The following is a 27,408-nucleotide window of genomic DNA, read 5'->3' as shown; positions in this document are numbered from 1 at the left end:
TTCTTTAAATTTGAAAGCAATTAATACACTCCACCCTCGGCTGACTTTCTCCTTGTTTCTTGCCTCATCCTAAGGAGGACTAAGTCTGGAGACGAATGCTTAATTATTTATATAGTTTTCTCGAAGAACCTTGAGCACTCAGATGTTTCTGTACCCAGACAATAGATTCAGGAAACGGCAGATGTCTTCTCCTACAAAAATACAGCCCTCTAGAGCTTCACAAAACATATAATAAAAACAAACTCCAGTTGTATAGCTGGGCCGATTGCCAGCGATAAGAAGAGATGAAACCTGTGACCATATGAAATCCATGTTCTATCATTGAGGTCTTTGCATGGTACATGAGTTAGTTTGTTGTTATCTAAGGTAACAGTTCCAGCCACACAAGCAGGGTATTATGTTCAGCAGGATAACAGTGGGAATGCTGGGGTGGGGTCGGAATTTTATGGATTCCCTCTGCAAATTCCAGAAAACACAGAAATATGAGGCAAACGTGTGAGTTTAGCAAAAGTTTGCTGTTTGCAGAGCATTCTGGGTGAGAAAACCTAGAAGAATCCATCCAGTCATTTCACCTGGACTCCCCTGCGTTTTTAGTTTACAGAAATGGCTGAGTTTAGTAGTTTTCTCTTGGTGGATGATTTTAGCAAGAGAAGTGTGGGAACACAATATAACAGAATATTTTTTACTATCTATCGACTTTCTCTCCATTTCTAATGTAAGCCAGTGTGTATAAGACGGAACACATTTCGGAAAATGCCCTCTAAATAATTTAATAGTATGGGTAATCCCAAATCCAGAGCTGAACAAAAAAAACACTATTCCTAAACTCAGTATCTTGTCAAATATAAACAAGCATTTACAATGCAACGGGTCTCGCGTTTGCTCATGTTAGAGCTGATCGCGTTGTAAACTCCTAACCCGACTTTTCACCTATCGGGTAAAAGTGCATTTGTGTACACAACCCGAAAAAGTGAAATTAACTATGTAAGGCGCTCGACTTCTGCCAAGAGAGATCGCGCTTGTAAATTAGAGAAAAAGAAGTCCACGAGCCCGATGAAAAACAGCGAGCCTCGCATGTTTTCCGTACTTGGTCGCTGCACTCGAGGAGGGCTAGCCACCGGAAAAGGCATGACGTATGCTTGCCTTCGACTAATGAAAGCAAGCAGATTTTATTAGGCAAGCCCACGAACCAATAAAAAACACTGGCGTGAAATTGACAAGGCTCCGAGCCCTTTTCTAAATAAAAAAGCGTCTCGCTGCGATACGCATGCGCGAGCGCATGCAACGCAGACTCGACCCTAAAAATGCATAGGTTTCCTTCATTTTCCATTCATCAGATTTCACAATCTGAATTGCAGTATGAGTGGTACACAATAGAACGTAAATGTAAGTGGCAGCTCAGTTGTTGGTTCTAGGTATTGTGTGTTTTTGGGCAATGAACAAATACCATATATGGCTGCGACTAGGAGAGTGTGCCAGACATAAAGGTATGTTACTTTTGTAAATCAGCCATTAAGGCAAAAAAAAAAAAAAAAAAAATCATATACTTAACTTTTTTACATTATTTTCTATTTCAACTATTAGCTTTGTTAGGAAATCCATGAGCGATCTACGCAAATAGCCCATTGTTGAATTTCAAATGTTGCCTTCTTTTAGGAATTTATAATTTCAGGTTTCAACCAATAGATTTCTTATGTGTTTTTCGACAAACAGCAAGTAAGTAGGAAAAAATAGGAACAATCGATTAACACTTACCAAAATACGAACGAATGTGGTATAAATATATATATTTTACCACTCTGCCTGCTTCTGAAATCTGGGATGAGGGCGATGTTAGCTCAGCAAACCTTTTGTTTATGCCATTTTTAGTAAAAAAATTATACACTTTCATGCACAGCTGTATTTTGGCTATTTCTTGGTTTCCTCGAAAGGAATCCACAGAACAACGTTACAAAGTTGCATGACATAACTTAATCCACCGTTAACAGCACAGCATGAAGGAGCTAGTATAGCTCAACAAAATGGAAGGCACTTCTGGGGCGCTAATTATTACTGGATCAAAGTGTAAACATAAGGAGGAGGGACTTCCTATACAGATTTGACTCAAACTCCGATGACAGCGATTAAAACAACTGACGGCTTATGTTACCCATGAGGAGAATGTAACTGGCATATATTGTACTGTTCCGGTAGTGCCCTCATAACTATTTTTCAGTTCTTTACATACATCATAAGAGTCACATATTGTTATCCAAAAAACCTTAAAGTAAAAAAACAATTGGTAAAAATAAAAATAAAAAAATAAGCCTTTTGTTTGCAGTAGTCTGTAGGAACTGTTGTTACGATGCTTAATTCAACTGGTGCTGTTTACCATACCTTTGCATAGACATGCCTTCACTTTTACCAATACTGATTGCATAGTTGGATGACTGAAGTCAGGATGGGTGTGGGCGATGTACGCAGTGATTAGAGCCAATGCACTGACACGCTGAGATCAGCCAAGACAGGTTGTAAAGTTATTTGAAATTATTGGCAAGCTAATTATAACCCTGAAATTGAATTGGAGCTTAAGTTGGGTCTAATAAACTATAAAAAAATAAAATTAAAAAAAAAAAAAAAACTAATAAGGTCCATCGAGGTTGATTTGTTTGCCAGCGAAATTCTACTGCCTGCTAACCCTATTAAAAGTGACTTTCCCATCACCTGCTTTCTGGCAAATCTATCATGTATGTCACACTCGTTTGTAGTGCAGTTTGGATTAAACAGGAGCTATATGTGTCGAAAACAAACTATCTGTCCGCTCCCTGATATTTGTGATGCGGATCAATTTGATTTAACAGTTTAGTACTGTGAATCTAGAGATCCCTTCTGTAGGAAAATGGCTCCCTGTTGCAGTTACCACCCACTTTTTGCCTGATATTGATGCTGACTTGACTAAGAATTGTGCTGGGACCCTGTTGACCAGGCTCCAGCACCAGTGTTCTTTCACTAAAAATGTACCATTGTTTCCACAATTGGCACACCTCTGGCACCCAGATAAGTCCCTTGTAAAAGGTACCAGTGGTGCCAAGGGCCCTGTGACCAGGGAAAGTCCCTAATGGCTGCAGCATGTGTTGTGCCACCCTAAGGGACCTCTCCCCTAGCACAAGCACACTGCCAGTGCAGACTGTGTGTGGGTGAGGAGAAAAAGGCAAAGTCGACATAGCATCCCCCTCAGGGTGCCATGCCCTCAACCCACTGCCTGTGGCATAGGTAGGTCATCCCTCTGGCAGGCCTTACAGCCCTAAGGCAGGGTGCACTATACCACAGGTGAGGGCATAGCTGCATGAGCACTACGTCCCTACTGTGTCTAAGTCCATTCTTAGACATTGTAAGTGCAGGGTAGCCATATTAAGTATATGGTCTGGGAGTTTGTCAAAACAAACTCCACAGTTCCATAATGGCTACACTGAATACTGGGAAATTTGGTATCAAACTTCTCAGAATAATAAACCCACACTGATGCCAGTGCTGGATTTATTACAAAATGCACACAGAGGGCATCCTAGAGATGCCCCCCTGTATTTTACCCGAGTTGCTGACCCCAAAGGGTGAGAGCCTTTGTGCTCTCTGAGGCCAAAAACAAAGCCTGCACTGGGTGGAGGTGCTTCACACCTCCCCCTGCAGTAACTGTAACACCTAGCAGTGAGCCTCAAAGGCTCAGGCTTCGTGTTACAATGCCCCAGGGAACTCCAGCTAGTGGAGATGCCCGCCCCCCCGGACACAGCCCCCACTTTTGGTGGCAAGTCCGGAGGAGATAATGAGAAAAACAAGGAGGAGTCACCCTCCAGCCAGGACAGCCCCTAAGGTGTCCTGAGCTGAGGTGACCCCTGCCTTAGGAAATCCTCCATCTTGTTTTGGAGGATTCCCCCCAATAGGATTAGGGATGTCCCCCCTCCTCACAGAGAGGAGGCACAAAGAGGGTGTAGTAACCCTCAAGGACAGTAGCCATTGGCGACTGCCCCCCCCAGACCTAAACACACCCCTAAAATGAGTATTTAGGGGCGACCCTGAACCCAGGAAACCAGATTCCTGCAACCTGAAACAAGAAGAAGGACTGCTGACCTGAAAGCCCCGCAGAGACGACAACTGACTTGGCCCAGCCCTACCGGCCTGTCTCCAGACTCAAAAACCTGCACAGTGATGCATCCAGCGAGACCAGTGACCTCTGAGGACTCAGAGGACTGACCAGCACCCAAAGGACAAAGAAACTCATGTGGACAGCGGCTCCATCCAAGAAACCAAGAAACAACCATCTTTAAAGGGACTCCAGCCCCACTCCAGAAGCGTGATTCCCCAACACTCTGCACCCAACGCCCCCGTCTCATGTCCAGAAGAACCAACACTGCAGAGAGGACCCCTAGGCGACTCCCACGACGTGGACACCCTGAGACGAACTCTCTGCATCCCCATACTGACGCCTGCAGAGAGAACACGAAGGCTCCCCCTGACTGCGACTGCCCGGTAATAAAGGAACCCGACGCCTGGAAGAAGCACTGCACCCGTAGCCCCCAAGACCAAGAGGAACCAACTACCAGTGCAGGAGTGACCAGCAGGTGGCCCTCATCCTTGCCCAGTTGGGGGCTGGCCCAAGAAGTCCCCCTGTGCCCTGCCTGCATCATCAGAGTGACCCCCGGGTCTCTCCATTGATTCCTATTGGAATCCCAACACCTACTTCACACACTGCACCCGGCCGCCCCTGTGCCGCTGAGGGTGTATTTTGTGTGCCTGTTTGAGACCACCCCCCCAGTGCTCTACAAAACCTCCATGGTCTGCTCCCCAAGGACACTGAACTTGTAAGTGCTTTACTTACCAGAGAAGCTAACCAATCCTTACCTCCCCCAGGAACTGTTGGTTTTTGCAGTGTCCACTTTTAAAATAGCTTATTGCCATTTTTGCCAAAACTGTGCACATTACTGTTTTAATTCAAAGTTCCATATTTACCTATGCCAAGTACCTTACAATTTATGTACTTACCTGAATTTTGAACCTTGTGGTTCTAAAATAATATAAGAAAAGAATATTTTTCTATATAAAAACCTATTGGCCTGGAGTTAAGTCTTTGAGTGTGTTTCTCATTTATTGCCTGCGTGTGTACAACAAATGCTTAACACTACCCTCTGACAGGCATATTGCTCAACCACACTACCACAAAATAGAGCATTGGTATTATCTAATTTTGCCACTATCAACCTCTAAGGGGAACCCTTGGACTCTGTGCACACAATCTCTCACTTTGAGATAGTATATACAGAGCCAATTTCCTACACCTTCCCTGTGTTCTTTGATTTTGGCAAGATTGACAAGGTTAGTTTTGGGAAAATGACTGCTTCTATTTCTTTGTGCCCTCCACTCAACCTCACACCTTCTAATGAACAAGTTACTTATCTTCAGTAACACCTTGTTTGATAGAGACTTTACCTTGATGCAGATTCCAAACCTTTAGGTTTTCCCAGGCGTCAGACTGGATCCAGGAACTTTTGTTCAGCAGTACCCCTGTGCGCCAGTAGGCGGTGTTGCTCGGCTTCACATGACGTTGTCCATGCCAGAAGAGATGTGTATTGTGTATATATATATATATATATATAAATATATATATATATACACACACATCACAGCATTGTGCTGACGTCAGCTTCTTTTCACAACTTTCCACACAAGAAGCACGGAGCCACGAAAAAGGCTGACAATGGGGGTGCATGTCTAAGGCCTTTAAGAGGGGTAACCCTATCACTGTAATCCGTTCACAGAACTGGGAGAATGGGAGGGTCAGTAAGGAATCTGAGGCTAGAGTCTCTACCAGACAAGGAATTACTGAAGGTAAGTAACTTATTCATCTGATAGAGACTTCTAGTGGCAGATTCCTTACCTTAGAGTAGATAATCAAGCAATGCCTCTGTGGAGGTGGGGCTGAAAAACGGATTAACCTAGAATGGGCGAAGTGCCAGTCACGATGGACCTGACTGTCTAGGCGGTAGTATTTTGTGAACGTGTGCAGAGATGCCCACGTTGCTGCCTAACAGATGTCCAGGACAAGCTAACACAGCAGTCACAGCTTTGGCTCTTGTAGAATGAGCATACAGGCCCTCCAGGGGCTGCTTCTTGGCCAATGAGTAGCAAATTTTGATGCAGAGTTCTATCCATCGTGAGATTTTACATTTTTGCTCTGCCTTACCTTTCTTGGCACCAAAATATCCTTTGAAGAATTGATCATCCAGCTGAAACTCTTTGGTACGATCAAGTAGAACAATAACACTCTTTTTGGGTCCAGGTGGTGAAGTTTCTCCTCCTCTTTAGTAGGATGTGGCAGGTCGTAAATGTAAGCTGAGTGATGGGCTGACATCCATGGAATAGAGCTATCACCTTTGTTAAGAATGATGCTTGCGTCCGAAGGACCAGCTTCTCTATAGAGAACATGGAGGGTGAGCAGACAGTGCCTGCAACTCACTGACCCGCCTGGTGGATGTTAATGCCACAAGGAAAAATGTCTTGATGGTGAGGAGTATGAGTGGGCAAGTATGTAGCAGCTCAAATGGAGCGCATATTAGGAATGTCAGAACCAGGCTTAGGTCCCACTAAGGCATTAAAAAGGGAGTTGGTGGAAAAATATGTTGAAGCCCTTTGAAAAAACCTATTTCTCGGTGGCTGTGAACAGATCTAACCAAGGCTCTTCCAATTCTTGAAAGACGCCATGTGCCACCTCCGGATGGAGATGCCATTTGCAATCAACTAGGCATCGAGGGATGAATTTGTCTGCTGGCTTTCAGAAAGCTCACCAGGTGGGTGAACCACGAGGGATATGCCCTGGCCAAGAGGCACAAAGCCTCTTGTTAAAGAGTCCACAAACCCACCCTGCCCTGTTTGATGCAATACCACATGGCGGTGGGGTTGTCGGTGAACACCTGTACGAGCCTTCCCCTAGGCGAAGGCAGGAAGGCCTTCAGTGCTAGCCAGATCGCTCAAAGCTTCATAAAACTGATGTAGAGCCCGGATTCTGCCAGAGACCAGAGGCCTCGGATCGCCACCTCTTCCGTGTGGCCTCCCCAGACCAAGAGTGGTGCATCTGTCCCTACAGTCAGCTCTGGTTAGGAATGTAGAGGGGTCTGCCATTGACCCAAAAGCAGTTTATTAGCCATCACTGCAGATGTTTCGCAGTTCCCTCCGAGATCTGGACCATGCCAGAGATATTGCCTTGATGTTGCACCCACTGGAACTTCAGGCCCCATTGCAGAGCCTGCATATTCCAATGAACATGAGTCACTAGCAAAATGCAGGAGGCCATGAGGCCCAGCAGCCTCAGAGTCAGTCTCATCTAAACCCAGGCTGAAACATTAGTCTCATAGCCTGAATATCTTGGTCTCGCCATTCAGAAGGATACTGCACTGTGTCCAGAACAGCTCCGATGAAAGGGAGCATCTGGGAGGAAGTGAGTTGTGACTTTGGCATATTGATAGTGAACCCCAGCGAGTGCTTGAGGTTTGTCGTAGTTTGGAAGACGACTGCCTGAGATGAACTCGTCATCAACAGCCAATCATCGAGGTAGGGGGAAGACTAGAACCCTTGACCACCGTAGTTGTGCAGCAACCACCGCCATCACCTTGGTGAACACTGGGTGGGTGCTGGTAGTACTAATTGACAGCATAGGGCACTGACAAAGCTCTTGGACAACCATGAACTGCAGTTACAGTCTGTGGGCAGGCAGGACCGGAATGTGAAAGTCCAGCGCAACCTTCCAATCACCCGAGTCCAGGGCAGACAGAACCTGAGCGAGAGTGAGCAACTTGAACTTCCCTTTCTCCAGGAAGAAGTTGAGAAGGTGCAGGTTGAGGATAGGATGGAAGCCGCTATCCTTTTTGGGCACCAGGAAGTAGCACAAATAGCAACCATTCCCTATTTCTGATGCTGGCACCCTCTCTATGGCTCCCCTGGCCGATGCAGACAAAGCAAAGGGAGATAATTCTCCATCAGCTTTTCATAAGTGGATGGGATGAGTGGAGTGGTGTCCAGAAAGGGGAGGGATTAGCCCTTTTGGATAATTTGCAATACCAACTAGTCAGATGTTACTGCCCGCTAGTCATGCAGATGATGGCGTATCTTGCTTCCCAGTAGGTGTCCATGGTGTTGAAAGGGCAGGTCAAAGCTAAAGGGGCAGCAGCTGCTGGAGGTGCAAGGGAGTAGCTCAACCTCCGGCTGGAAGCCCCATGTGGTATGTGGGGACAGCGTCCTCAGCCATGAAAAAGGTTGGGTAATCTGTTTCGCAGTGATGGCTGGGCTCATAAAGACACCCTGGAAGCCCATTTTGTGGCCACGAGAGGGACCAAAGGTGGGTTAGGATTGACATGAGCCATAGAAAGGCCCAAGGACCTGGACGTAGCACTACTGTCCTTGAATCACTCCAGCACTGAATACGCCTTATCACTGAAGAGATGAGTGCCATCAAAGGGCATGTCCATGATAGAATCCTGAACATCACATGAAAAGCCAGTGGTTCTCAGCCAGGCGTGGTGCCTCAATGCTACCGACAATGAAATCACTCTACCAAACAAACCCGTCGTATCCAATCCACATCTGATGGTGAACTCTGCTGCATCTCTGCCATCTGCAATTGCCTGTGACAGTATGGCTCAGGCCTCGTCTGAGACCAAGGGCAACATTTGCGCATCCGGATCCCAGATCAAGTGGGTATATCAGCCCAAAAGGAATGCAGCGTTTGCCGACCAGCAATGCTACGCTGGCGGAAGAGAAAACCCTCTTACCAAAGGTGTCCAATCCTCTTGGATTCCCTTTCTGGTGGGGTGGAATTGAACTCACCAGGGTTAACCCACGACATGGACGCCTGAACTTCCAGACTTCCTGAGGTCAGATGCTGGATGAGATAATTGGGATCCTCTGGAACAGGGCAATGGTGGTAGGCAATTGTTCTATTCACAGGAATACCTATGTGCAGGGCTTTGACCAAGCCCCAAGCTTGACATCTGTTAGTTATTCATTACAAGGGAGTCAAGGTTTGGATGTGGTACGTTCAGGTTGAAGCACCTCTGTCAAGATGTTTGTCTTGACTGCCACAAGGGTATTTGACAGTCTAGGACTTCAGCTGCTCTCCTCACCATCAGGGCAAGTGAGGCACCCTTCTCTGTAGCCCAACAGGAGGGCAGACAAAGCCAGTGTATTGGGAGGTGTCCAAACCACTGGCATCTGCCAATCCCCCAAACCAGTGGTCCTCAGTGTCTTCTACAGGGTAGCAGTAACCATAAGCATCCTCAGAACAAAAGAAAAAGGATGTGGCTCTGACATGAGAAGTCTGCCTCCGTCAACGCTAATCCGACTCTGTGTCGGAGTCAGAAATAATGGGGATGGTGTCAACCTTTGACATTGGCTGCACCCAGGGCAATGGCATTGGAGCCGGCGCCGGGGGAATGACTTGACCAGCACATCCCTCTGGATCCATCAACGGATCCAAGGAGTCTGATTGGCGCCAGAGGTCTACATGCCAGCAGAAGACCAGTAGGTACCCCTCCCAAGCTGGTGGGGCCTGAATGCGCTCCAGAGAGGATAGGCCACCCAAATATGAGGTACATGGCCTCAGAGTATTCGCAACTGGGTGGGGGTCGCTTCAGCTTCTGTAAAATTTGGGAAGCACAGAGACAGTCCAGGCACAGGCTATACCAGATCTAGGCCTTGAATGCCCAAGCTTCCTTTCCTCGTCAGATGACTTCAGCAGACATAGTGAAGTTGAAGATCTCTTCGACTCTTTGACTTCTTGCTTATTTTACTCTTGTGGGACTTACCCGATTTCACCGATGACTTTGACTGTGACAATGAATGCCTGGGTTGGCTCTTCAAATTATCCCATGACCTTCCCCTCGACCGACGTCTTGAGCATCAAGGAACTTGAGGGACCTCTCCCCCAAAGCCTTGAGCTGCATGGCACAGCAGTTGATGCAGGTCTTTGTGTCGTGGTCGCGCTCCAAACACCAGAGGCACACCAAACGGGGATCTGTATACAACATCTGTCTGTGACAGGTGCCACACGGTTTGATGCCACCTTCTCAAATAAATCTTGACAAAAAGTGAAAAAGGGTCAGTCAAAGAATATGGGGGTAGCTCATTCTGGATCTGTAGCCCTGATATAGGCACCACACATGTCACTTTCTATGTGGAAGACACCCCACAGAGCCGAATGAAGCTAATTACCGGCAGGCAGGGGTACTTCTCAGCAAACATTTCTGGCCAGTCTGACGCTAAGTAATCTGTGGCTAGGAGTCTCTATCAGATATATGGTCACAAATAGCAGACTCACTAACTGGTCTACTACTTTCAATTTTCAGTCTATCTCTGTGCACTGGGACAATACCACTCGGGTAAGTAGAAAAAAAAAGACATATTCATCCCATTACTAAAACAAAAAACCTTCAGTAGATCCAATGGTCCTCAGTAATTTTAGACCAATATCTCTTTTACCTTTTCCTATGAATATCCTTGAAAAACATGTTAATAGGATTATCTCAAATCTCAAACTACTTGGAGAATAATTTGTTGCTTGACCCTTCTCAACTGAGTTTTCGGCCATTAATGTGGCACATAATCTACTTTGATATCAGTACTAGATGATTTACGAATGGCGGTTGACAAAGGCACCTTAGTAGCCCATGCCCTATTTGATCTGTTGGCTGTTTTTGATAGGGTCAGTAACGAGATCCTGATATCTAGACTGGCGGAAATTAGTATCAGAGGCTCCACACTGAAATGGTGCACTTCCTACCTTGAAAACCATCAGCAGGCGATACATTTACCACCATTCCAGTCAGATGTCATGGCAACCAGTCAAGGGGTACCCTAGGGCTCATCTTTGAACCCCTGTTTTTTTTAACATCTAATTAGACCGTTGGACCAGATGATTCACAAACAAGGGGTATTGTTTATGTACTATGTTGATGATACCCAGCTTACTATCTCCAGGGGCCACTCCTCCCCTGCATCCTTTGAATCACTCAACTCATGTATGCACAATATCACTACCTAGCTCACTCTAAATACTCTGAAATTCAAAAGAGAGAAGACAGAAGTGATATGCTCCTCCACTGGCAAGACACCCAGACCATCACCAGCTGAGTTTTGTCTTTGACCTGAGGAGCCTACTATGATACTGTTGCAGCTGTAAGGAAATTACGATTCCAATTTGATTCAGACTTATCTCTGACTTCTCATGTTACTATGTTATCCTCCTTTATTTTGCGTTACCTACAACGCAAAACATATGCATCGGGCAGATCCTTTACATTCCAGTCTTGTTTGTCGAATAGCTGGCATCCCTTTCTTGGTTCCAGCTCAGCTGCATTTTCACAAGTCACTGAAGACCTGGCTTTATATCCACTAACGATGTAAGCTAAATCAGATCGTTTCTCTGTATGGCTGCCTTTCTAGGTCACAGTTGTGTTTAATAAATAGCTAACTAAGTAAGTAAATACAATAAATAAATAGGTATTCCTGTCTGATTACAATTGCTTACATCTCAAGAAGAACCCTGTGTGGTCTTGTAAGCTCATGCCTCATCCTATAGCCATACTGTTTTTGTTGGACCACTAGAAGGTAACACAAGATAGGATGCGATTAGGCAAACAAGGGATGATATGACAAAGACATTGAAGGTTAAGCCAACATTTTATAAGAGCAGTGCAAGGAAAATACTCGGCTGAAGGTAAAGAAGATCTCTGTGCATGCACCTACTGGAGTACAGAGTGTGACTCAACAATTCCTGCAGTTAGGACATCACAATACAATACAACACAATACAATACACATTGATTTGGATAATAAATGGCCAGTAAAACACTTTCTGATGTCACAGAAACAGAACATGTAGGACTGCGGGTGATACCATATGATATTCTTACTTGAGAAGTTTAATGTTACACATGATGAGCTCTTTCCAATTGACAAAAATCATAGCAACCTCTTTTTCAGTCAGCAGCTCTGACTCCATCAGGGGTTTCTGAAAAGTCTAAAAGTACACAAAACGGGATAAAAGGAAATTTCACCGTTAGCTCACAAATGCTAGGTGTTCACCAAATGGACTCAAAGTATCAAAACAACCAGGTTTTTGAAGAATTCTAGTAACAGTGGATTATATAACTAAATTCATGTTAATTCAAGGCAGCCATCCCAGCCACCAAACAAGTCCTGTCAGCTCTGTGCCTGCTCCTCATCTCTCCCCATCAAGATCCTGTCATCATCATATTCTCCTACGACATTCTTAGATGTCAGACATTTAGCTTCTTTTAAATAGAAAATAAAAAATGATAATAATGAAGATATAACTCCAACAGAAACATACATAGTATCACAATCACACAAATAATGAGATAAATTACAAAAGATAAGTCACAGAGAGAGATCATATAAGCAGATTAAATCAGTGTAGCACATAATCATCAAAACAAACCAAGGTTGCAACCAAATATTTTGTTTTCTGTGTCTGCTGGCCCAACAGGCACCTCTTAACATTGGTAGGAACCGCTGTGACATCTCTTCCTGCCAATGTATTAAAGATTTGACAGACGGCCCTGTCAATGCGATGGTACCATCTGTCAAACTTTTAAAATGTTTTATGTTATTTTTAAAAGAAATTCCAAAGTGGGATTTTGTTTTTTAAAATACAAAAATTAAAGCCCCCCCACACAATAGGTATGGGTGTCACAATGTAGTTCTCACTGACACTTACTGCCAGGTTTTACCCAGTGGTGATGGCCAGAGAAAACTGGCCATTCCACCACCCTCTCTAAATCAGTTGAGCACCTGGAGGTGGGTGTCAGTGACAGAGATCGAGTACTCTGTAAATCAGGAGGGCGGACCTTCAGTAAATTTAAACCGTGATGGAGTACAATCTCCACCACACTCTAATTCAGCTCCTGGTGACCGATTTTACCATTAGTCAGCTTGGTAGATGTTTTCTTGTCAAGATTTACTATCCTTTTATTTTGCTATTTTATTTATCTAACTCTCCATTCATCTTTGATTCCATTCACAACAGAGCTTGTGCACTCTACTCTGTCAATGTCCTGATGTGCACTGTCACATGCAAAATGTACATTAATTTAGAATGATAATCAAACATACCCAGAAATGACAAAAGTGCTTCCCTATTTCTGGGTAAGTCATCTTTGCAAAGGTATTAACTAAATGTGGCTGTAAATAAACGCTTTGACCAGTTACCAAAAGGACAATGACTCAATTTCTCTTTGACCAGATTTACACTTTTCTTTTTCAAGTGTGAGACCATGCTCAGCCAGTCTTAAAAGAAAAGTTACTTACAATAATTAACACTTTTTCTGATAAAGACTCTATCTAGCTGCACATTTCTCACCCTAGAATGCTCCCCAGGCACCAGAATGGATTAAGAAGAACAAACTACCTTCAGTAATGCTCTTTCTGGTGGAATCTCTGTCCAACCACAGATTCCACATGTAGGAAGTTGGCTCTGTGTATGCTATCTCAAAGTGAGAGATAGTGTGCACAGAGTCCAAGGGTTCCCCTTAGAGGTAAGATAGTGGCAACATTAGATAATTATAATGCTCTATTTTGTGGTAGTGTGGTCAAGCAGTAGACTTATCAGAGGGTAGTGTTAAGCTCTAGAAGCAGATTTTAGATTCTGAAAAAGTAATACCAACTTTTAGAGAAATAATGCCTAGCACAGATGAGATGGTGATGGAACTCAACCTCACCCCTTACCTGCATCTAGGGATGTCAGAGCTAAAGACTCTCTGTAAGCTAAAAAATATAAATACTGGGTCCAACCCTACCAAAGTAAAGCTCCAGGAGCTTTTGGCAGAGTTTGCAAAGGACCACCCCTCTGAGGATAATCCTACAGAGGGGGAAATTAGTGAACAGGAGGATGACATCACCAAATGGTTCACAGCTTTTGTGAGGGCTTGTGCAACCAGAAAAGTAAACAGATCTCCCTGGGGGGGGCTCTTCTTTGGGTAATGTTCACTGGAAAATGTAGGGATAGACTCCTCACACCCTCTGGTAAAGATGCAGAATCCTATGACCTCATGAAGGCTACCCTGATAGAGGGCTTTGGGTTCTCAACTGAGGAGTACAGGATTAGGTTCAGGGGGCTAAAAAATCCTCGAGCCAGACCAGGGTTGAAGCTCCAGATTACTCTAAGCAGTTCATTGTGCAGACAGATGCCTCTGAGCACGTGATAGGAGACGTCCTGTCCCTTGGGAGGCTTTGTGACCCATTTCTTTTGCTCACCCCCTGTGTAAGTCTTGGTCACCCTAGTCTTGACCCAATGGTCTGCCTTCTTTCCCAATTCTTGGGGAGAAATTGGACCTAGGTCTACCAGATGCTGATGGAGTTTGTCATTGAAACAATTACTTAACAGATGTTCCTTCATAAACAAGTTATACAGCCCATCATAATCATTTACACCACTGCCAGTTATCCAACCGTCTAGTGTTTTGGCTGAGAAGTCAACAAAATTAACCAGGTCTGGCTCGAGGATTTTTGAGCCCCCCTGAACCTAATCCTGTACTCCTCAGTTGAGAATCCAAAGCCCTCAATCAGGGTAGCCTTCATGAGGTCATAAGATTCTGCATCTTTACCAGAGAGTGTGAGGAGTCTATCCAGTGAACATTTCCCGAAGGAGAGCTGCTCCCTAGTGAGATCTGTTTACTTTTCTGGTTGCACAAGCCCTCTCGAAAGCTGTGAACCATTTGGTGATATCATCACCATCTTCATATTTTGTTACAAACCATTTGGGGATTTTTAGGATGTCACTATTCTCTCTGACCCTATTTATGTTGCTGCCACCACTTATGAGAGCTAAACCCATCTCTTGTCTTTCCTTTTCTATGGCTAGGAGCTGCTCCTCCAAAGCCAATCTTTTGGCCATCCTGGCTAACAGGAGGTCATCTTCATTGAGGCTGCCCTCAATGTTTCCAGAGGTAATGGTCTCCCCTGCGGAAAAAGCAGTCTCTCTGACTATGATTTGTGGAGTCAGGGTTTAAGGAACCCTGTTTTCCCTGGTTAGGACAGGAGGGGGAAGTCATCCTCCTGTTCAATAACTTCCCCATCTGAGGGATTATCCTCAGAGGGGTGGTCCCTTGTGAACTCTGCCAAAAGCTCCTGGAGCTTTACTTTGGTAGGGTTGAACATGGTTTTTTATTTATTTAATTTTACAGAGAGTAACTCTGACATCCCTAGATGCAGGTAAGGGGTGAGGTTGAGTTCCATCACCATCTCATCTGTATTAGACATTATCACTCTAAAAGTTGGGATTACTTTTTAAGAATCTAAAAACTACTTCTAGAACTTAAATCCAAACTTTTACAAACTTTTAAACTCTAAAAGAAATGCTAACAGGGACTTACACAAGGCCCTAGCAGGACTTTAAAAATTTTCGAAAAATAGTTTGAATTGCAAAAATCAGTTTCTAATGACAATTTTGGGAATTTAGTTGTGTGATCAGGTATCGGCTGAGTAGTCCAGGAAATGCAAAGTCTTAGATCCCACCGTTGATCCACCAATGTAGGAAGTTGGCTCTGTATATACTTTCTTAAAGTGAGAGATAGTGTGCACAGAGTCCAAGGGTTCCCCTTAGAGGTTGACAGTGGCAAAATTAGATAATAGTAATGCTCTATTTTGTGGTAGTGTGGTCGAGCAGTAGGCTTATCAGAGGGTAGTATTAAGCATTTGTTGTACACAAACAGGCAATAAATGAGGCACACACACTCAAAGACTTAACTCAAGGTCAATAGTTTTTATATAGAAAAATATATTTTCTTAATTAATTTCAGAACTACAAGATTCAAGATGTAAGGTAAGTACATAAAATGCAAGGTACTTCACACAGGTAAGTAAGGAACTTTGATTTAAAACAGTAGTACACACAGTTTAGGTTACAATGCCAATAAACTATTTTAAAAGTTGACAGTGCAAAAATCAACAGTTCCTGGAGGAGGTAAGTTTGGTTAGGTTTCTCAGGTAAGTAAAGCACTTACACAGTAAGTCTCCTGGGCGTAGCCCACCGTTGGGGGTTCAAGGCAACCCCAAAGTCACCACACCAGCAACACAGGGTCGGTCAGGAGCATAGGTCAAAGGAGGGCCCAAAACACATAGGCACCTATGGAGAACAGGGGTGCTCCGGTTCCGGGCTGCTGGCAGTTAAGTACCTGCGTCCTCGGGGAGCAGACCAGGGGTTTTTTGTAGAGTACTGGGGGGGAGGGGAGAAGGGGGACACAAACAGGCACACAAAACACACCCTGAGCAGCACAGGGGCGGCCAGGTGCAGTGTTGAAAGTAGGCATCGGGTTTGTTATATGAAGCAATGGATGGACCCGGGGGTCACTTAGGCGATGCAGGCAGGGCACAGGGGGCCTTCCCGGCCAGCCACAGACTGGGCTAGGAAGAGGGCCGCCTGCTGGTCACTCCTGCACCGGTGGGTGGTTCCTCTCGGTCCTGGGGGCTGCGGGTGCAGTGCTTGGTCCAGTCGTCAGGTTCCTTGTTACCAGGCAGTCGCGGTCAGTGGGAGCCTCTGGATCCTCTCTGCAGGTGTTGCTGTTGGGGCGCAGGGGGGTCGACTCAGGTTACTCACGTCAGAACAGTCGCCTGGGAGTCCTCTCTGCGGTGTTTGTTGTATGGAGCTCGAGCGGGGGCGTCGGGTGCAGAGTGAGAAGTCTCACACTTTCGGCGGGAAGAGGGAACTCTTTGGAAGTTGCTAAAAAGTTGCAAAGTTGTTGCAGTTTTTGAATAGTGCCACTGTTCCCAGGAGTTTCTTGGTCCTTCGGGTTCAAGGGAGACCTCTGAGTCCTCAGAGGTCGCTGGTCCCTGTCGGATGAGTCGCTGTGCAGATTCTTTGAGTCTGAAGACAGGCTGGTAGAGCTGGGGCCAAGTCAGTTGTTGTCTCCGTCGTCTCTGCGAGTGTGAGAAGGTAGCCTCTTTCTAGCGTTGTTACCCCCACTTTTAGCATGTTTGTGAGTATATGTCAGTGTGTTTTTACTGTCTCACTGGGATCCTGATAGCCAGGACCCCAGTGCTCATAGTGAAAACCCTATTTGTCAGTGTGTTTTATCTGTCTCACTGGGATCCTGCTAGCCAGGACCCCAGTGCTCATAGTTTGTGGCCTGAATGTGTATACCTGTGTAGTGCCTAACTGTGTCACTGAGGCTCTGCTAACCAGAACCTCAGTGCTTATGCTCTCTCTGATTTAAGTTTGTCACTATAGGCTAGTGACCACTTTTACATATTCGGAATTACAATGGTAACTCTGAATATGGCCATGTAACATGTCTGAGATCATGGAATTGTCCCCCCATGCCAAATGAGGTATTGGGGTGCCAATTCCATGCATCCCCTGGGCTCCACTATTGACCCTGGGCACTGCCAAACCAGCTCTCTGGGGTTTTCTCTGCAGCTACCGCTGCTGCCACCCCACAGACAGGGTTCTGCCCTCCTTGGGTCTGGGCAGCCCAGTCCCAGGAAGGCAGAACAAAGACTTTCTCAGAGAGGGTGTTACACCCTCTTCCTTTGGAAATAGGTGTTAAAGGCTGGGGAGGGGTAGCCTCTCCCAGCCTCTGGAAATGCTCTGAAGGGCACAGATGGTGCCCTCCTTGCATAAGCCAGTCTACACTGGTTTAGGGAACCCCCAGTCCCTGCTCTGGTGCGAAACTGGACAAAGGAAAGGCGAGTGACCACTCCCCTGTCCATCACCACCTCAGGGGTGGTGCCCAGAGTTCCTCCAGTGTGTCCCAGACCTCTGCCATCTTTGATCCAGAGGTGTGAGGGCACACTGGAGGCCTCTGAGTGGCCAGTGCCAGCAGGTGATGTCAGAGACCACTCCTGATAGGTGCTTACCTGACTAGGATGGCCAATCCTCCTTTGAGGGCTATTTAGGGTCTCTCCAGTGGGCTTTTCCTCAGATAACGACTTGCAAGAATTCACCAGAGTTCCTCTGCACCTCTCTCTTTGACGTCTGCTAAGGATCGACCGCTGACTGCTCCAGGATGCCTGCAAAACTGCAACAAAGTAGCAAGAAGACTACCAGCAACATTGTAGCGCATAATCCTGCCAGCTTTCTCGACTGTTTCCTGGTGATGCATGCTTTGGGGGCTGCCTGCCTTCATCCTGCACTGGAAGCCACAAAGAAATCTCCTGTGGGTCAACAGAATCTTCCCCCTGCTTCAGCAGGCACCAAACTTCAGCGTCACTGGTACTCTGGGACCCCTCTCATCCTGACAAGCTTAGCCCCTGGAACACAGGTGGTGGACCCAAGTGACCCAGACTGTCCAGTGGTCCAACTGTCCAGATTTGGAGGAGGTAAGTCCTTGCCTCCTCTCTCCAGACAGTAATCCTGTGCACCCTGTGAACTGCAGCTACAAGGGCTTCTGTGCACATTTCCAAGAAATCCTGCATGCACAGCCCAGCCTAGGTCTCCAGCACTCTGTCCTGCGATGCTCAGCTCCCTGAGTTGATCTCTGGTGTTGTGGGACCCTCTTCTGTAGTGTTGAGACGACCACCATGTTCAGACTTCTTGAACCCATGTTCAAGGACTTCTGCGGGTGCTACCTTCTTGTGCGTGGGCTCTCTACGTTGCTGAGGGCCCCCCTCTGTCTCCTCTCCCAAGTGGCGACATCCTGGTCCTTCCTGGGCCCGGGCAGCATTCTTCTTCTTCAACTGCGACTCTTGCAGTTTGCAAGGCTTGTTTGCGGTATTTTGCCAAGGAAACATCTCTGAATCCTCCAGGACTCCATGGGACATCTTCTGCAAGAAGGAGAAGTTCCTAGCACCTTTTGTTGTTGCAGAATCTTCAGCTTCTTCCATCCGGAGGCAGCCATTTTGCACCTTCATCCGGGGTTTAGTGGGCTCCTGCCCCCCCGGACAATATCGCGACTCTTGGACTTGGCCCCGTTCCTTTGCAGGTCCTCAGGTCCAGGAATTCATCTTCAGTGTTTTGCAGTCTGTTGTGGTCTTTGCAAAATCCTCTATCACGACTCAAGTGTGTTTCTGGGGAAATAGTAGTACTTTACTCCTACTTTCCAGGGTCTTGGGGTGGAGTGTCTTGGGGTGGGGTATCTTGGACACCCTTAGTGTTTTCTTACACTCCCAGCGACCCTCTACACCATGGATACTAGCAAACATTTTCCCAGGGGCCACAAAGTTTGGTCTGTGGTGTGACCGAGGGCCGCACTGATGCTAGCAGCGTGGCGATCAAAGATAGAAGGGGGCTCTGGATGGGGACGGGTTGTGGCGTTATGGTGGGTGTAGGGGGCAGCAAAGCATATAGATCTAGTGGCTGAATCGCTCACGGTGAAACCAGAAAACCTGGCATTAATCCCAGCGTCCCCACTTTACCAAATTGTTTGATCCTAGGCAATTGTTTTATTTCACGTTCCCTTCATTTTCTTCATTATTATATGTAGGAGGACCTCCAAATGCATGACTTCAGTATGTGCGCCGTGCAAACCCTTCTCATGTGTTTGATTTAATGAACTATTAAGTTATTCATGTATAATAGCAAATCAGGCCAATCAAAGAGTGCAGATAACAACTGACTTGGGTCTTAATTCACTATTAGCATTGTTATCAAGTTGGGGGGTAAAAATTAATGTTTCTGATTTTATGTTTGAAATCTATTGTTCTTAAAAAAAAAAAAAAACTTCTCCATGCACTGATATAATCTGACGTAGTAAAATGAAACGGTCCTGCATGTAAATGAAATACACTTTTTGAATTTTTAAGAACCCTTATCATAGTTGCAGACATTTGCTGCAAGATTTCTTGAAACATGAAAGTGTTCCTGCAGTTAAGCTATTCAGGACAAATTCCTTACTTCTTTTCTTTATCTTTAATAATGTTTAAATAAAGTATTGCCTGTTGAGTCGAGTAAACAGCAGCCTAGTGCTACTTCTGCCCTGGGGGCCGTATGTAAAGGTCAAAGGGGCTGCATGCGGCCCCCGGGCCGTACTTTGAGTATCACTGCTCTACACACTACACTAGCCTAGGGGTCCTTTCGTGGTTCGCATTCCACTTTCTTAGTATATGGCTTGTGTTGCCCCTAAGCCTATTACATCCTATTGTATTCTACAGTGTGTGCACTACTTCCTGACTGTTTTACTTACCTGAATTTGGTTTGTGTGTATATTTTGTGTATTTTACTTACCTCCTAAGGGAGTATATCGTCTGAGATATTTTTGACACATTGTCACTAAAATAAAGTACCTTTATTTTTAGTAACTCTGAGTATTGTCTTTCTTATGATATAGTACCTATATGATACAAGTGGTATAGTAGGAGCTTTCAATGTCTCCTAGTTCAGCCTAAGCTGCTCTGCTAGAGCTACCTCTATCAGCCTAAGCTGATAGAACACTACTAATCTCCTAATAAGGGATAACTGGACCTGGCACAAGGTGTAAGTACCCACTGGCACAAGTTGTAAGTATCCACTATAAGCCAGGCCAGCCTCCTACAGTGGGGCTTTCAGGTCAGCAGTCCTTCTTCTTGTAGGTTGCAGGAATCTGATTTCCTGGGTTCAGGGTCGCCCCTTAATACTAAATTTAGGGGTGTGTTTAGGTCAGGGGGGCAGTAGCCAATGGCTACTGTCCCGGAGGGTGGCTACACTCTCTTTGTGCCTCCTTCCTGAGGGAGGGGGGCACATCCCTATTCCTATTGGGGGAATCCTCCAATCTCAAGATGGAGGATTTCTAAAGGCAGGAGTCACCTCAGCTCAGGGCACCTTAGGGGCTGTCCTGACTGGTGGGTGGCTCCTCCTTGTTTTCCTCATTATCTCCTCTAGCCTTGCCGCCAAAAGTGGGGGCAGTGGCCAGAGGGGCGGGCATCTCCACTAGCTGGGATGCCCTGGGGTGCTGTAGCAAAAGGCATGAGCCCTTGAGGCTCACCACCAGGTGTTACATTTCCTGCAGGGGGAGGTGAGAAGCACTTCCACCCAGTACAGGCTTTGTTTCTGGGCACAGAGTGACAAAGGTACTCTCCCCATGTGGCCAGAAACTCGTCTGGTTGTGGCAGGCTGGCAGAAACTTGTCAGCCTAGCACTAGGAGTCGGACTGGTATTCAGGGGGCATCTCAAAGATGCCCTCTGGGTGTATTTTACAATAAATCCCACACTGGCATCAGTGTGCATTTATTGCGCTGAAAGGTTTGATACCAAACTTCCCAGATTTCAGTGTAGCCATTATGGAACTGATGAGTTTGTGTTTGACCAACTCCCAGACCATATACTCTTTATGGCTACCCTGCACTTACAATGTCTAAGGTTTTGCTTAGACACTGTAGGGGCAAAGTGCTCATGCACTTGTGCCCTCACCTGTGGTATAGTGCACCCTGCCTTAGGGCTGTAAGGCCTGCTAGAGGGGTGACTTACCTATGCCACAGGCAGTGAGAGGTGGGCATGGCACCCTGAGGGGAGTACCAAGTCAACTTAGTAATTTTCTCCCCACCAGCACACACAAGCTGTGAGGCAGTGTGCATGTGCTGAGTGAGGGTTCCCCAGGGTGGCATAAGACATGCTGCAGCCCTTAGAGACCTTCCCTGGCTATAGGGCCCTTGGTACCAGGGGTACCATTTACAATGGACTTATCTGTGTGCCAGGGTTGTGCCAATTGTGGGAACAAAGGTACATTTAGGGAAAGAACACTGGTGCTGGGGCCTGGTTAGCAGGGTCCCAGCACAATTTCAATCATAACTGGCATCAACAAAAGGCAAAACGTCGGGGGTAACCATGCCAAGGAAGGCATATCCTTACACCACCCGTAAAAATTTCCTCAGCAGCCTGTCTTTCTCCAAAAACTTTCACAGGAACACTCCTGCCCACTGCTAGATGGCACTGTGCAGCTTTGCACTGGATTCTTTCTGCCCCAGAAGTGACAAAGTAAAAGCTAAATATTCCACACTCGAAATTGCCCCTATCTTGCCTGCTGGGGTAAACACATAGCCTAACCGGGAGAACACTTTATGCATGCCCGAGTAACAAGAGTAATCCCTGGTTGTCGGGTGATTACTACGCCACAGGTCAGTGAGTCCTAGATTCAACGGGAACTGGGCCAAAGGTGTGTCTATGGAGGTATGATGGGAAGACACTGACCTATCCATCTCAACAGACACAACATCATTAAAATCTCCACCTAACAATATAAAGCGACAATTATGTTTCTAATATTATACCCATAACCTTATCAAGTGTAGTCTGTTGAAGCCGGGTGAGATTATAGACACAGATGAGTGTAACATCTACTCTATCCCACAGGCCTTGTGCTACTGCATAAGTCCCTTTGGGATCTACCCATAATCTCTGTATAATAAAAGGTGGACACTTCCGGACCAGGATCGCCATCCCTCGCACCCATAGATGAATCCTGCGTAGGCTAGGACAGTATATGCCCCCTGAGCCAGGAAGGTGCACTGGGTCCCCCTCAAATGAGTCTTCTGTAATAATAAAATTCTGGTTTATTACATCTAATGTAGGATGCGACAAACCCTCTCTTGATCTTGTAACCTAACCCCTTAGCATTCAATGTGACAATGGAACTGCCCAAGTTGGTCAGGCACAGTGTGTCATGTCTGTCTTATAGTGCATATTAGTCTCTCAGCTCCACATAATCTGTAGTCCCCCTGGTCTACAGTTTCACCTGTGTCTTGTGTAGAACAAAAACAGAAAATTTACCCCAACAACAACGTAAACAAAACAGTTGCCCTCACCTCCCCCCCCCCCCCTCCAACAGCCTCCCGTCTCCCTCTCGGAGACAGGAGTCAATATAACTCAGAATCAGGCCCAAGAGGTCTGTAGCCCACCCCACCCTTACCTCACAAACTCAACCAGCAACATGAAACTGCCACTCTCATACACACACTTCTCCCGGCCACAAGGCTCAGTTGGCAGACCAACAAAGTCCCGCTTGTCACCAGTCACTCCATTCACACTCTACACTTAGAACCAATCACAGTATGAGTGAGGGACTTCCAACACTCTACGCACTCACACAGTCGGTTAGTATGTTCAAAATACAATGGGAATACGAAAAAGGAAGGGAGAGGAGGGGGTAGAAAGGTGTTCAGAGGGATGCTGTATGCTCGTCCTAACTGTGATCTCCTCTCGCCAACCAGTGGGCCTCCTTGCTCTCCCTTATATCTAGATTACATCATCATACCCCAGCCCACCCTTATGTCACGGGACAACTCTTCAAATTCAAGTTACTCAGTTTAATCCAGATCCAGTGCTTGGTGGAGGTTCATTTAGCTTATTCTCTTGCCGTCCCTCTGACTGCAAATGAGGCAAGTTCTCCAAATCTTTGGTCTCATGATGTAGCTTCTCCAGTCTCACTTATACACCTCCGGAATCAGAGGAATGTGTCGCTAGTGAGCCTCTCTCATCTGTTCTTCCTCTTGATCTGTTTCTGCCTCTTCATGGTCTATTTCAGCATTTGCATTTCGATGTCTAGAGCTTGGGTCTAGCCCCTGGTTCCACGCCATCTCTTGGCTTCCATGAGGGTGGTTCTGGCGGATGGAGGGTCAGTCTTTCATCATGTCATGTCCAGGCCTCCTCTGGGGTGTCAAAAAAGTGTGCCTTATTGAGAAAGATGAAGACAGTTGATGTAGGAAAGTAGTATCTTTGTGACATAGTTAGCCCCACGTTTTGCCTGGTTTAGACCGCAGTACACTGGGATCCTGCAAACCAGGACTTCAGTGTCAGTGCTCTCTCCCTTAAAATTGACTTAGTAAGTGATTCCTTCACCTACCATTGGCATACTGGGTTCCCCCTGTAAATACCTTGTAAATGGCACTTAGGTACCCAGGGCATTGGGACCCCAGGGGCCTTCCATGGGCTGCAGCACGTATTATGCCACCCATTGGAGCCAATACAAACTACGTATGCAGGCCTGCCATTGCAGCCTGCATGAAATGGTGCATGCACCTTTTACTTTAGATAGAAGGCTTGCCTTATATCGCGGTCACTGCACTTGGGCACTGTAAGTCACCCCTGTGGTAGCCACTTCGGCCCAAGGGCAGGGTGCTGGTACTTACCTGCCTACAGATCTGAAACCGAGTGCCCCCAGTCTCCATAGGAGCCCATGTTAAATTTGCTTCAACTTTTAATTCTGCACCCGGCCGGCCCCATGTTGCTGGTGGTGGGTGTTTGGGGTTAACTTGAACCCCAAGCTGTCGACTTCCTAACTCCTGGAGGCTGGAACTGTAAGTGTTGTACTTACCTGAAAATCGATCTAACTTTTCTTCCCCCCAGGAACTGTTTCTGAAAACTGCAGTGTCAACTTTTAAAACAGATAATTGCCAATATTCCAAAAACTGTATCACTTATTGATTTCAAACAAAGTGCTATTGATTTGTGCATGAAATAGGGATCTATTGAAGGACTTAACTGCAACTTGAATCTTGTAGTTCTAAAAATAAATTAAGAAAATATATTTTTGCTATATAAAAGCCATTGGTCTGGAGTTGTCATTGAGTGTGTGCTTCTTCTATTGTCTATGTGTGTACAACAAATGCTTTGCACTACCCTCTGATAAGCCTAACTGCTTGACCACACTACAACAAAAGAGAGCATTAGTATTATCTACTTTAGCCTCTGTTAAGCCTCTGGGGAACCCCCAGACTCTGTGCACACTATATCTCTTTTTGATATAGTATATACAGAGCCAGCTTCCTACAGGAGTCTTTAGGTGTAGAGTTTTCACGTCCAGGAGCACTCACGGTTAGTGGGTCCTGTGTGTCGGGGCTGCAGGCATCATTGTGGTGGGCAAAGGGGGGACTTGAGTTCTTAAGAGCCAGGGGACTCCTTGGATGTGGTCTGGGGCAATAGGGGCAGAGGTTGCTGGAGGTGTCTGACTTTCTTTCACTACCAGGCTGTGGGAGAGGAGGCCTGGGTGCAGAGGCTTCAGGCGGCTTGGTTAAGTCCAAGATGGGTGAGACCACACTGGACTTAGTCTCTGGGCAGCTAGGGAACTGCACTAGCACCGTGGGCTGGCTTCACCTTGGGTCGTGGATGTAGAGTGCAGTGGTCACTTCAGGTGTCAGATTTCTGTGGTTCCAGAAGCTGCAGAGTCTTTTCATTTGAGTTTCTTTTTGCAGGGCAGGTCTGCTGCCCACAGGAGACTCGATTCTTTATTGAAGGCTGGACGAGTTGGCTCTTTCTAAAGGATCCTTTGAGGTCAGCAGGCAGGCCAGAGGGGCTGGTTCCAAATCAGCTGCTATTGCTTTTCCTTTTCTTCTTCTGCGGGTTCAACTCTTCTTTGTCTTAGTCTTCTTAGGTTTTCGGGTTCAGGGGTAGCACCTAAATTCTCAATTTGGGGGTGTTATAGGGAGTGTCATGTGATAGCCAATGGTTTGACCACGTTAGGGTAACTACACCCTTCTTATGGCCACGTCCGCTGGGAAGTGTCATAGTCCTAACTCTAGTGCCCTAATTCCTTTCAAGCAAGATGGAGATATTTGAAAAGTAGTGTCCACTTCAGCTCGTCCACCTTAGGGGTGGGACTGGCATGAAATGGGCACCCCTCCTAATTTAAAAATTTTTCCTGCCTATGCTGCTGCCAACGGTGGGACCAGGACAAGAGGGTTGGTCATCTCTGCCATTTGGAGAGACCTGGGGCACATTACAAAGGTGGCAAGGACTTTAAAACTTCCCACCCTCGAATGTCCATCCTGCCTGGAGGAGGGGAGGTCACACCACTGCCCAGTGCAGGCTTTTGTCTCAGGCCCTCGAAAGTGGAGGCTCTCACCTTGGGGGGATAGAAATGCATCTGTGGTGGCTGAACTGGTCAGGACCAGTCAGTCAGCATACTAGTAGCTGGTAGGTTTTCATGACGCACCTCTAAGGTGCCCTCTGTGAGCATTTAATAAATCCATTACTGGGGACAGTGAGGGTTTATCATTCTGAGATGTTTGATAAAAAGCATCCCAGAATTCAGAGAAGGCATCATGTAGCTGGGGAACTCGTAATGACCAGTGTCCAGCACATGCATTTAAAATGGCTCACCTGTGCACTCACTATGTCTCAGAATCAACAGAGACATTGCAGGTGCATATCTGCTCATGCATATATGCCCTCACTTGTGCCTGTATGCACCCTGCCTTAGGGTAGACTTACACCTGTCACATGCAGAGATAGGGGTCCTGGCACCCAGGGTTTGTGACAGGTCGTATTTTCAACTTAGTCTGCACCAACACACGCAGTCTGCAATGACAGTACTGTTGGCTTGGTGAGTGGTCCCTGAGGGTGGCACAGTTGGTGCTGCAGCCCTCAGACACCTTCTTTTGTTCCCGAGGCTCTAGGTACCAGGAGTACCATTTACTGGGGACTTTTAGCAGGGACCTAGTGCACTAACAGTCAAAGCCAAATCAGAAACCGGGTAAAAAGTGGGGGCCAGCCATGTCAAAAAGGGTGCTTTCTTACATGTATCCCAAATGGTATTGCAGAAATGGACCAATAAGCACAAAGTATTCACGGACCTCAGTGCTTGGCTGGTGGAAAAAAAGAACTTCTTCCCAAGATTGTTCAGCCTCTTGGATTCCCTATCCGGTGGAGCAGAAGAGAATGCATAGTGGGATATGGAGGTTTGACTAATAAAGCACTCATGGGTGGGGTTTTGGCTGAGAAAGCTAGGGTCACCAGGAGCAGGTTGATGGCGGCGGGCAATCGTCCTATTTACAGGAACCCCTGTGCTGGGCTTAGACCAAGTTCCCAGCAGGACCTCAGTAAGTGCCTCATTGAATGGCAAAAGCGGTTCAGAAGTGGATGCCTCAGGCTGGAGCATTTCTGTTTAGATGTTGGTCTTGACAGCCACTCAGAGCAGTTTGAGGTCAAGAACTTCCGCTGCCCTATGCACCACCATCGCATAGGACGCTCCCTCCTCCACAGCCATAGTGAGGGGAGAAAGCAGCCAGTGTCTGCAGAGGTGTCTAGACCACTGGCCTCTCCTAGCATCTCATACCAGTCCAAAGATCTTTCCAACTGGTGTTCTAAAGGGTCCAGTGACCCCTCCCATTTTTCTGCTATGCCTGGTTGTGTAAAGTAAGGCTAAGGCAATGATCTGGCACCTGTGAGAGCCGTCAGTGCTGGTATCAGTGTTGTGCGACGCCATTCCAGCTTCGGCTCATCGGGTATAAGGATGGGGCTGGTGCCGGCAACGTCAGGTGTATCAGCGTTGTGACCGGCGCCGTAGAAGGTTGCCTGGGTGTGCCCGGCACCTGTCCAGATCCAGAGTCGGATCTATGAGGCTCCGCTGGAGCAGAGGTCGAAGCCACTGGCGTGTATCCAGTTGAAGCCTCATCTGACCCTTTGGGGCCCAAAGGCATGCCAGAGAGGTCAGCCCACTCTATTACGCGTCGCATGGCCTCGTA

General features: G+C 46.5%; 1 protein-coding gene across 2 annotated transcripts in view; it reads right to left on the bottom strand.

Annotated features, from left to right (window-relative positions):
* The window catches only part of ITSN1 (intersectin 1), a 1,130,286-nt gene that overhangs the window by 119,098 nt on the left and 983,780 nt on the right, over positions 1-27,408 (bottom strand). For both annotated transcript variants that reach the window (XM_069202488.1, XM_069202489.1), the window contains exon 31: positions 11,934-12,040. In XM_069202488.1, coding sequence (XP_069058589.1) covers positions 11,934-12,040 — 107 coding nt within the window. The remainder of the gene's footprint in view (positions 1-11,933; positions 12,041-27,408) is intronic.

This window comes from Pleurodeles waltl, chromosome 8, assembly GCF_031143425.1.
Source record: "Pleurodeles waltl isolate 20211129_DDA chromosome 8, aPleWal1.hap1.20221129, whole genome shotgun sequence".
NCBI classification, from domain to species: domain Eukaryota; kingdom Metazoa; phylum Chordata; class Amphibia; order Caudata; family Salamandridae; genus Pleurodeles; species Pleurodeles waltl.
Note: the sequence above shows the minus strand (reverse complement) of the source record. Positions and strands in the feature narration are given on the sequence as shown.